Source organism: Callospermophilus lateralis, chromosome 3 (assembly GCF_048772815.1).
Source record: "Callospermophilus lateralis isolate mCalLat2 chromosome 3, mCalLat2.hap1, whole genome shotgun sequence".
Taxonomy (NCBI): Eukaryota; Metazoa; Chordata; class Mammalia; order Rodentia; family Sciuridae; genus Callospermophilus; species Callospermophilus lateralis.
Window position 1 is genome coordinate 79,670,751 of NC_135307.1, and position 13,003 is coordinate 79,683,753.

A 13,003-nucleotide genomic window follows, 5' to 3' on the forward strand; every position below is an offset into this window, starting at 1 on the left:
AGGTATACTGAGTGGTAGATACCAGACCAAAAGGAAGACAAACTTATTATATACTACTTATATAAAATTTAATTTCTATATTTATAGAAAATGTAACATGAAGTGAGGAATAAGACACCAATTAATGTTTGTCTTGGAGAAAGAGTGTGTGGAGAGACTGAGAAAGGGGTTATTGAGGAGCAAGGCAACTTTGGGGGAACGAGGCATAAACATGTCCACTAGCCTGATCATGGTGATGTTTTCATAATTGTGAACATATATAGGTAAAAGTATATTGAATGGAAGATTTTTATGGACCATTTAGTATATATCAATTGCACCTTGAGAAAGTTGTTTTATCATTTAAGAGGTCAAAAAAGTGTATTTTAAACTAACATCTATTTGATTTTTAAAACATCTAAGGATATTAATAATTGGACATGCAGTACATAACTGTCAAGACATCAGGTAATCATAGATAATATTTTTAAATATTAAAGTAAAGCACTTGCCTGGCATGCACAGGGTACTGGGTTCGATCCTCAGCACCACATAAAAATAAAATAAAGATGTTGTGTCCACCGAAAACTAAAAAATAAATATTAAAAAATTCTCTCTCTCTCTCTCTCTCTCTCTCTCTCTCTCTCTTTTAAAAAAATACTCAGTGGACCAAGATTAGGAGCCTATTTAGACAACTTTGAAATGTATTTGGGTGCACCATTAATGTAAAACTTTCCTTCTTGGTCATGTAGCACATTGATCAAGATAGAATCTCATTTGATTCAATGAACTGAAACATTAATTCAATGCAATTATGATTCACAGGTCAAGATGAATGAAGAGAGTATATCCTTACTACTTGTAGATCAAATGACAAATAATATTTTTTTGCCTTATTTTTACTATTTTTCATTATTATTTTTATTTGTACCTTTTAGGTATACATTAGAGTATAGTGTATTTTGACATATTATAATACATGGGTATAACTTATTCTAATTGGTATCCCATTCTTCGTGGTTGTAAATAAGGTGAAATTTCACTGGTAATGTGGTAGAACTGCAAATTGGTGCAACCACTCTGGAAAACAGAATGGAAGTTCCTCAGTAAACTTGGAATCAAACCACAATTTAACCCAGTTTTCCCACTCCTTGGCACACACTGAAAGGATTAAAATCAGCATACTACAGTGATACAGCCACATAAATGTTTACAGAATGTCATTTCACAACAGCAAAGCTTTGGAACCAACCTAGGTGCCCTTCAAAAGATGAATGGATAAAGAAAATGTGGTATATATACACAATGGAATATTATTCAGCCATAAAGTAGAGTGAAATTATGGCCTTTACTGGTAAATTGGTGGAACTGGAGACTATCATGCTAAGTACAATAAGCCACCCACCCAAAAAAAAAAAAAAAAAACAAATGCCAAATGTTCTCTGATATATACACACTACCATACAATAAGGTGGTAGGAGGGCAGATAGAAGTTCAATGGATTAGACAAAGGGGAATGATGGAAAGGGAGTGGAGATGGCAGTAGGAAATATAAGAGAATTAATCATATATAAATTTCCTGTGTTCCTATAAGAGTAATATTCAAAACCACCAATTTTTAATCATGGGTTGATTTATTTGAGGTATCTCTGGTTTCCATGGTCTGATTTCCAAAATATGCAACACTTGGTATTATTCAATATAGCAGTCCCCAAGAGATGTCCATGGTAAATTAGTTTTATGATTCTTGTTCTGTCCAGGATACACAATAGGTAATCTCACCCAAGGGATCACTTCAGATGGTGAATATGTATCCTGCTGAGGGAAAGCACTTTCACAGACACTACCATTACCCAGCAATGATATTATCTCAATAAAACTTTAGAATAGAAGACTAAAAGAAATCTGATCTTAGAGACAAGTTATTTTTAGTAAGTCAACTCATTTCTCTGATTGTCCAAGATATTATTAAAAGATTTCTATGTTTCACATGTTCTCACTATGCTTGGAGCAAAGAATGACTTGTTTAGTCTCTGAAAATCAGAAACTAGCCCATAGGTTTTCTCCTCATACCCTACTCTTACTGGAATTTCTGTGGTTTTATTAGCACACTACCAAAATTCCTCAGAGACAGTCCTTGAATGGCCACTCCATCTGAGCACCTCATAAAAATAAAATAAAGATGTTGATGTTACTCCATCATAAATAGTATTTTATGTAAAAAGACTGTTAGTAAATACAGAGAAGCAAAAAGGATTACCTATCACATGTGAAGTGATATAAAACTCAGTTGGTACATGACTCAACATGACTAAAACTCATGACCTAAGAGCAAAGGAGGACACGGTGAGCTAGTGGGAGAAACATAGACTTTCCTTTTGTACCTCATCCAGTGCAGAATATTTCAGGCAATCTTTAGAATTTTCTAAATTTAAGTTTCTCTTTGTAAGACATAAATATTAAGGATCTACCAGAATTTTAGGACTATTATTAGTTTAAAAATTTACTTCTACATAAGAAAATTGTAACTAGAATAAGATAAATTTTTTTGCTAGAGTTTAAACCCCATAAAGAAGCAAGTCAGTTTGTGTCTTTTCCCTTACTTTTCAATGTAATTATTTCAAGAGGTAAAATTACCCCCCTACACACATATTGTGGAAGTCACTCTGAGTTCAAGGTACAAATTCCCAAGGTGATTTAATGGCACCTTTTATCCTATTGCCTTTTTTACTTCTTCTTAAAATATCAATGGCTCCTGGGAATACCAGTGTGAAAATAAAGAAATTGGCATATTTCTATAAAGCAAGCAGCATGTAGGACATGTCCTTTGATGTGTATACCAGTAGCCTTGATGAGTAGGTGTGTGTTAATTTAGAGAGAAGGTAATGAGCATGTTTCTGAAAGTTGTCTTATATTTTTGTTTTCCACAAAGTCCTTGTCTGTGTAATAAAAATTTTGTCAAAAAACAATTGGAAAGTACTTCTGTAAGATTGAACTGAAAGAACAGAGAGGGAAAATGATTAATATTCATTAAAGATCTACTGAAAAGTCATAAAAACTTAACTTCTTTATAGTTCTGACTTATCTATTCAATATATTTTAGATTGAGTGGCCTCAAGGTTGCCCTTTTGATCAAGGTCACAAGGTTAGTAAGTAAGAATGAGATTTCAGACCAATATGACAAAGTAAAAGGAAATAGCTAGTCTACTAATATTCCTAACTATGCAATTAATATTAATGATACAAAATTAACTATTATAAAATTGAAAACAGCTAATAATAAAAAACTATGATTTCTTCCTAGTAAATTGTTCCCTAAAAAAGTAAATATTCATATTTCAGCAAATTGCTCTCTCAAACACAGTTGAAGTCTTTTTTTTTTCTTTGTAATACATTTTATTTATTTATTTATTTATTTTTCATGTGGTAAAGAGAATTGAACATAGGGCCTTGCATGTGCTAGGCAAGCTCTCTACTGCTAAGGCACAACCCCAGCCCCTGAAGTCCTTTTTTCTATTAGTCATTTTCTCTCCCTTATTCCAACAGAACAGATCTAGAACTAGCTATTGAAAACTCTCCCTGGACTGTTTCTATTGATAAGAAATTAAGTTTATGGAAAAAGGGCTTATCAAGAGAGGAAGAACATTGGGGGTTGAAGCACATGTTCACCAGGTTGACTGTGTTTATCTTTTCAGGCTGCATATATATTTCAAAATGTATAAAACTGGGCTGGAGTTGTGTCTAAGTGGTAGAGCACTCCCCTAGCAGGTGCAAGACATAAGGTTTGATCCTCAGCAACACATACAAACAAATAAATAAAATAAATATTTATAAAAATGCATAAAACTGCACATTATGAATATACACAAGTTATTATATGACCAATTGCACTAAAATAGAGGCTTTGTTAAAAAGATCTCAGATGGGGCTGGGGTTGTGGCCCAGTGGTAGAGCACTAGCCTAGCACGTGTGGGACTTTGGTTCTATCCTCAGCACCACATTTAAAAATAAATAAATAAATAAATAAAGGTATTGTGTCCAACTATAACTAAAAAATTAAATAAATAAATAAATAAAGATCTCAGATGTCACAATGCCTGTATTTTAAATTTTTTGTTTGTTTTGTTATTGTTGTTGTTTTGGCACTAGGGATTGAACCCAGAGTTACTTTACCACTGAGCTAAATCCCCAGTCCTTTTATTTATTTATTTGATTTCTTTTCTTTTTCCTCTCTAGCTTTCACATGAAGAGAAAACATATGACCTTTAACTTTCTGAGTTTGGCTTATTTCAGTTAGAACAATGTTCTCAAGTTCCATCCATTTTCATGCAAAAACATAATTTCATTTTTCTTTATGGCTGAATGAAACTCAATTGTGTATGTATACTATATTTTCTTTATCCATTCATCTGTTGATGAGCACCTAGGCTGGTGCCAAAGCTGATCTCTATGAGGTTTTTCTTGTCTCCTTGTTATGTTTTCCAATGTATGAACAGGTTGATATAACTCCTAACAAAGATGTACTCAAGGGATGTTTAAAGTAAAAAAACAAAAACAAATCCATGAAAACACAAATCCACAAAACACAGAACAGGAATATTTCACTCCAGATATCTCTTTCAGTATTGAATATATTTCAGGCTAAGAGAAATCACTTCCACAGATACTCTCTTCCCAGAACAATGGTTGTCACCTCAAGTGTGTTTCCAAGAGGCTACTGAAAGAGAATGTGAGCTGATAGGATACTCATGTTGAGTAAGTCATTTCAAGTTCTCTGTGATACTCAAAGTTTATTTTAAAAGGATTTCCATGTATCTGTTTCGCAAAACTGTTAGTCTTACAGTTGAAAATGACTGGTTTAGCTTCAGATATTTCCATAAAATATTGCACAGGATTTTTCTTTGTCCCCTATTCTTATTGGAATTTCTGAGGTTTATTTGACAACAATGCACACACTACCCTAATGCTTTGCCTCAGAGATTCTCTCTGGTATAAGTAGAGGGATTGCAGTTCTTTGACCAGCAATTTCCAATGATCCTTGCTTAAATGGTCCATTGAATATGAATGAATAAAATTTTATATTAGAGAAATCATTGTATTCTAAGGTAACTTTTAGATAGAAGTAAAATCCAATGCAAGTGATATTCATACTGAAATAGTATTAAACATTATAACCTGAGGAAAAAGGAAGATGGAGCGAGGCACTAAGAGGAACATGAAATTACTTCCTGTGGATCTCATCCAATGTGTGTCTTGGCAATCTATTAAGTTCTTTGAGGAGAGATTCTCCTTGTGAAAAATAAATATCAAGAATCTCAGTTTTAGGATTATTATAGAAAATGATTTTTATAGAAAGATATCACACCTAGAAGGAGAACCAAAATTTGTTACTATATTTTATTTATTTTAATCAATAAATAAATCTGTACTTTTAAATGTGGTCAACTTGATCTTGATATATCTGTACAATGTGGAATGACTAAACCAAGGTAATTGATATATATATTGTCTCACTTAATTGTTAGTCATGTTGCAACATTTGAAATTTGTATTATAGCAGTTTTAAAACATATAGTACACCTCAGTACATGGTGGTAGACACCTGTAATATTCTCAGAAATTCAGGAGACTGAAGCAATAGGATCCTAAGTTAGAGGCCAGCTCAGTAACTCTTTCAGGCACTAAACAATTTAGTGAGATCCTATCTCAAAACAAAATTTAAAAGGGCAGGGGATATGGCTCAGTGGTTAGAGTGCCCTGGGATGAATTCCCAGGACCCACTCACCCCAATAATTAAAATATATATATATCTGAGTTGGCTCCATTTTAGTCTCAGTGTTTCATAATTCTCCACAGATTTTGCCTAATTCATTTAGCTGATTAAATAATATTCATTTAATTTATAGATTTTAAAATTAATGATGAGGTATGTATGTGAGTTTGTATCCAAATCTTCATATCAGATATTTATTATATGATCTTTCTTGCAGTTTTTATCTATAAGAAATTGAACAACTATACACTTTAGTGATAAGTTTATAATTAGTTTTATGATAAATAGAACAGCTACAAAGAAACTGTAATATTATGTCAAATCTTTTTACCATATTTCAATATGCCATGCCTTCCCAAGGACAACATCTAAATTTTTGCTATTTAGTATAAAGATTGCTGTTGTTTACCCATCCAGATCACTTTTACTGATCTGATCCTTTTTAACAGTGAACTGGAGCTAATTATCAGGTAACATTTCAAACATGTGTTAGATTTTTCCCTTGCTCTCCTCATTTCCTGCTGGTGAAAGAACACTCATAATGAATTATTTACATGCTAATCACGTTGTTCTCTTGAAAAACCAATCACAGTTATCTTTCTTTTTGAGCATAATACCAGATATGTTTAGCCCTGATTTTCCTCCATTTATACTTTTCAATTTCAGACATAGATGCTAAATGTCAATGTAAACATCAAATTCTAAAAGTCAAGTTCCTTTTTTATCTCCATAACTGACAATCTGTTCTTCTCTCAAGGTTATTTCAGAAGACACCTTGAATAAAATGGATGGAGGAAATCAATCCATAGTGTCAGAATTTTTGCTTCTGGGACTTTGCCATTCATGGGATATTCAGGTTTTGCTCTTCGTGATATTATTTATGATTTACCTGATGACTGTATTTGGAAATATTTTTATCATACTACTAATCATGAAGGATACTCATCTTCATACCCCCATGTACTTCTTGTTAGCCAACCTATCCTTTATTGACATGTGGCTTTCCTCAATCACCACTCCTAAGATGATCATAGGATTTCTCAGGGAGAACCAGAGCATTTCCTTTGGAGGTTGCATGTGCCAGGTTCTCTTTGTGCATTTTATTGGATCAAGTGAGATGATAATACTGGTGGCCATGGCCTATGACCGCTACGTGGCCATCTGCAAACCCCTCCACTATACTACCATTATGAGTCTGCAAAAGTGCATGAGGCTGGTAGTGATTGCCTGGATTGCTGGCTTTGTGCATGGCATGAGTCAACTGGTTGTAATTGCACAGCTGCCTTTCTGTGGCCCGAGAGAAATAGACAGCTTCTTCTGCGACATACCACTGGTAATTGAGCTGGCCTGCATGGATTCCTCTAATGTAGACACTTTAATAAACATTGACTGTGGGTTTGTGGCTGTAACCTCCTTTATTCTATTGCTAATATCCTACACACATATTCTTGTCACTGTTCACCAAAGTTCTAAGTCTGGTGCATCCAAGGCTCTTTCTACATGCACTTCCCACATCACAGTGGTGGTGCTTTTCTTTGGGCCCTGCATCTTCATCTATGTGTGGCCAATAGGCGTTCCGTGGTTGGACAAATTTTTTGCGGTGTTTTACACTGCTATAACACCTCTTCTAAATCCTACAATTTACTCTTTGAGAAATAAAGATATTAAAGAAGCTATGAAGAGAGTTAAAAGCTATTGCTATGGATCCCAAGGCTAATATTTAATGCCCTGAAGCAAGTGAGTGCTTCAAATTGGCAATATGTTAATCTTATACAATATCTTGAAAATTATGACATGTTCAATTTGTGTCCGCATGTTATTACTGTCTTCAGATATAAGAAAAAGGGGTATTATAAATCAAGACATTTCAACATTTCCAAAGAAAGCAATGTAATACCTTGAATTATTTTCCGACAACCCAAACACTATTAATTCTTCTTTATGGCGGAATTACTTGATTAGTCTTCCTATGCTTTCAACTACATTAAAGAAACTCATGTAATGCATTCAACACCACCATAGATCCAATCTGGTGGACTGCATCTACATGAAACATTTTAAATTTCCTTTTAATTCCATTAGACAAAAGAGGCTGATGAAACATTTGAGACTTCTCTATATTTCACTTATCTTTTTACAAAAGGCAAAACATTATTATTTCCTTAACAGGGATTCTTACCAAATATGAAGGGAAGAAATTGAAAGAGAATGAAATAAAAGTGATAAAACACTTAAGGAAAATGGTGGAGATTATGTTCTATATGGTTTTCATTAATTCAATAAAAATTAAATCAATCAATAAATAATATTTGCTATAGTTATTAATCTGAAAAAATAATATTTTTGCTGTCAATTATTAATCAGTTTTGTAAACATCCTGAAATGTAATATACCTGAAGCAGGGACATGGCTTACCTCCTAGTTATTTCTTAAAACTGTAGTACATGGTACACTGGAATAGACACTTAGCAAAGTACTTTAATAAATCAAATAGAAACCAATATTTTTATTTATATGCCTATAAAATTTATTTCTCAAGATGTACTTAAATAAGCTCTTTTGACATTTCAAAAATTTTCCTAACAAGTTCAGGTTAAAAATGATATTTCTTTTCTTTTTTCCAGAATGATAGATTACATGGCTTGAAACTGATTTGTTGGCATCTATTAAAAAATGCTAAAATGAAAAGATGGCATATGAGCAATTTTTATTTCTTTTATATTGGAGCTGTTTACAACAAATGACAAAATAAAAATAATAATGCAGATATCATCCTTGACTGCCTGGTCTATGTCATTATATGTCATTATTTTTCATGTATTCTCTTCAGTGCTTCAGTATTATGCCCAAGTTGTTAATGAGGAAACAAGACCCAAATATAGGAACCAAATTTCTTGAAGGTATCACAGCTTTATTTGCTTTACTTAAAGAACTCAGAGATGAATTATACTTCCAAGAGTGTTTATTTATTATTTGCCACTCAACAGCACTATAGAAAATTTACTTTTCACCAGTTATGTTAAAGGATAACTCATGCCAAGAATAAACTACCAAAATGTCTCTATTAAGCTAACAAATAAAACACTAATTACTGTAAATGGTATAATTTTCAATTTAGTTTTCTTTATCAATATATATTGTGAAGAAAGTGAATACCTCTCCAACACATGGTCACAAAGAACTGGCAGCCCATCATTTGATTGTCTCTATCTTAGAAATAGCCTCAATTCACCTTCAAGGGGTACTCTTTCAACTACTGTGTTTTCATCACTGTATGTTCTAAGTTAACTTTTTTTTCTACCCAGAATGCTTATTCTGTTCATAACTCTGTAAGTCGTTAAAAGGTAAACTTGAGATTTAAGCACTATTTTAAGGATTTCATGAAATGGGTACAAAAATTAAAAACACTGATTTCACAATCTGTAACATAACCTGGCATGACAAATTCATACTAGTAAATGCCCTCCCCTCAGACATTTCTATACTTTTTAGCATAAAATTTAAATTTTAGCATAAAATGTAATCCAAGTATATATACTTTAATCTGGCAGACCCGTCTAATTTATTCCTTCTGTTTTCTGTTAGAATTATCTATACAAATACTAATCTAGGGGTCTTGTAGATATAAATGTTCCTTAGATAAAGCACAAATAACCATAGCTAGTTTTCATTTTCAAATTATTGAAAATATTGTTTTCAACTCTGGTGAAAGTATATCTTTCTTGGGATGAGAGACTCCCAATCCGACACAGCACGAAGTTAGAGGAAAGAAAGGAAAAATGTTGTGAGTGGATAGTAAGTATAATAACGAGAGTAGCTTCTCCCACTTTCTCACCTTCATTTTCAAATCTTAAAAATAAAGATCTTTTCTCCCATGAGAGCCATATAGGGCGCATCACTATGACATTCAACATTCTGATAGTCCACTTGTTTATGGGTGATCATGTATGTGGTCAAACTAGTAAATTCATTGGTCATGGACCCATTGCTTCTTTTGAGTGGCTGTCAAATAAAGTTCGCAGAAGTTCCATGATGGTTAATAAGAAACTACTTAAACCCACAGATGGTGGTACCAGCTGAGATATTACCATAGGAAAAATGTGAATACCTATAGTAGATATGCATTCGAATGAGACAAAATCCTACTTCCTCCATGGTATAAATATTCTAACATCAACAACCTACCACTAGGATCTCCACAGAATACTGTGCCCTATTAGCAGCTGGGTACTAAACTGCTGATAGACAGAAAATATATACGAGGTGTTATGTTTTACTCTCTAGGATTGCAGGGCTCATTTCCTCTTTTCAGCAAAAAATTAAAGAAGAGGACACAGAGATAGCAACCAAGAAGTAGGTTTATTGCAAAAGCAACAGAGATACAAAGATAGACCTTTCTGAAGAGAAGGGGACCCAGAGCTGGAAATCCAGTTGGGGAGTTTGGGCCGGTTGTCTTTTATGGTATCTGGAATTTCCTCCTTTCCTTTTGTCCTCCCTGTCCACGTGTTCCTCACCATTACTGACTGTTGGCCCCTTGGTCCATGCATCTATTTTTAGTTTTTCTATTGGGTTCCCTTCTTAGGAGCATGAGTATAGATGTGTCTGTCAGGTTTTGTCCCCCACTTGGGTGCTCTGCCTTAGTTAATGAGGAAGTTGATCTCATCAGAAGACCCTCTTCCATGCTCCTTTGTTCTGGCCCTGCTCCACCCCCTCACATACCATCTTTCGCTGGCCACCTAAGCCCTTCTATATCTCCCTCATATGCAGGACCTCAAAATATTGTCATTTTACATGTGGACATATTGAGCAAGCACCTGGACAACTTTATTAAAAAGAGGCTAACATGCAAAAAAAACTGTGCTTTTTCTACCTAAAATATCTTCTTCTGCAATGAATGTCCTCTAGGAAGCATTCAAATGGACATCTATATTTTGATAATCTGTGCCCATTCTGGAAGATCTATTACCAGAATTGATCCCTAACTTTCTTTGTCATCAATATTTCTAATCTCTTAATTCATCCAGATCAATCCAGATCATCTAAGAAACTTTTATCAGATATTCATGAATCAATATAGACCCATGCTTTTTACAAGTCACAGGGAATAAACAAATGTACTGTCACAATTTCTTCCCATGTGCATCATTTCTCCTCATCATTATCTTATATGGTCACAACCATATTAAAAAATGCTTGAGCATGTTACCAAAAGTTTGGTTCTTGTCCCCATGCCAATTTAATAATGAGGACATGGTTTTGAGAAAAAGGGGGAGAAGAGGTTTATTGCTTTGCTAGCAGCGTTAAAACACAGAGGACTCCAGTCCCAGAGGTTGTGGTTCTTCCCATCAGGGAAAACAGAGGGCTTTTAAAGACGATATGCAAAGGCTCCATTCTAGGTATGCCCTGAGAGTGGGTCCCAGGTGTTTCCTGGATGGTGTGTTGAAATTCACTTGTTAATTTGGGAGATAGTCACTTTGTAGTTTTTCTGGTGACATCTTCTTCCTGTAAAGAACAGATAACTCCAAGCAATCTGGTTTCCTGCCCCCAGGTTAGGAAAGGGGAGAGGAAGAATAGGAAAAGAAAAGCATATTCTTTTAAAATAAGCACCAAAGGCTATATTCAAAAGTGAAAGTGCATCGTTGCTACAAGCATAATGCATTTCATGACTGGGGCTATAAGACTACAGACATTACTTCTAATTACTGCCAAAATATCATTGTAACAGGGGTCCACTTCACATTTTGAATATAGCCCTTGTTGCTCTGAGGCTTATTTTGAGAAGGATATTTTTTTCTCTCTCTCTCCTCCCCTTTCTCCCTCCCTAGCTTCCCCTAGTTAATTGTCCTTGAACAAACACACCACAGAAAGAAGATGACTTTCAGAGAGTCTAAGAAGTGAATATCTAACACATCATGCTGCAGAGATGCTCTCAAGTCTGCTGTGTGGGGATATCACAGTTCTCAGATGGCCACTCCATCTGAGCAGTACCCAGTTATCCTCGTCCAAGTGGTTCTCCCATTAAATAATATCTTCTACATCATAAAAAGTGTTTATTTAAGAGAACTTTTAATACATACAGAAAAGCACAAAGGATTACCTATCACGTGTGAAGTGATATAAAACTCAGTTGGTACATGACTCAACATGACTCATAACCTAAGAGCAAAGGAGGGCATCATGAACTAGTGGGAGGAATATGGATTTTCTCCATTTGTACCTCATCCAGTGTAGAATATCTCAGGCAATCTATTGAATTTTCTAAATTTAAGTTTCTCTTTGTAAAACATAAATGTTAAGAATCTAGCAAGGTTTTAGGACTATTAGTCTAAACATTTACAGAAGAATATTGTACCTAGAAGAAGATTTTTAAAAAAAATTGCTGTATTTCAAACCCGATAAAGAAGCAACTCAGTTTGTCTCCTTTCACTTACAATGCAATGTAATTATTTCAAGACATAAAATTACCCCCCACATACATATTTTAGAATTCACTCTGAGTTCCAGGTAAGAATCCCTTAGGTCCTTTAATAGCATCTTTTATCCTATTGCCTCTTTTAGTTCCTCTTTAAATATCATTGGCTCCTAGAAATGGCAGGGTGAAAGCTGAAGAAGGTATGATATTTCCAGAAGGCAACAGTATGTAGGACATGTCCTTTGATGTATATACCAGGTAGCTTTGCTGAGTATGTATGTGATAATTTAAAGAGAATATAATAAGGATGTTTCTGAAAGTTTCTCCTGTATTTTTTTTTTTTTACAGAAAGTCCTTTTGTGTGAAATAAAATTTTTGCCAAAAAATATTTGGAAACTGTACTGCTACAAGATTAAACTGAATGAACAGAAAGAGAAAATAATTAATGTTTATTCAACATTTATGAAAAAGTCATAAAAATTTAATTGCCTTTTGTATAATTCTGACATCTTTACAATACATTTTATATTGAGTCACTTCTTTGCACAGATGAAGAAATGGAAATATAAAGTAGGTTTAGATCAAGATGACCAAAAAGAGAGAGATTTAAGACCAGATATGACAAATTAAAAGTCTATGGCTAGTCTGCTAATATTCCTATGAAATAAATATTAATATAATATTAAATATTATAAAACTACTAAAAACAAAAGCTGATAAGAAAAAATATCATTTCTAACTGGTAAAGTTCCCTATGAAAGCATATATTCATCTTTTAGCAAATTTCTCTCTTAAACACAACTGAAGAACTTTTTTCTGTCAACTATCTTCTCTTGCTT

At 33.8% G+C, this 13,003-nt stretch overlaps 1 protein-coding gene across 1 annotated transcript; it reads left to right on the top strand.

Annotated features, from left to right (window-relative positions):
* The first annotated feature begins 6,533 nt into the window (after positions 1-6,533).
* On the top strand, positions 6,534-7,469 carry LOC143394712 (olfactory receptor 4F4-like). Its single transcript, XM_076849366.2, has one exon. It carries the CDS (start codon positions 6,537-6,539, stop codon positions 7,467-7,469), a length of 933 nt encoding a protein of 310 aa, XP_076705481.2. The 5' UTR covers positions 6,534-6,536.
* Positions 7,470-13,003: the final 5,534 nt, after the last annotated feature.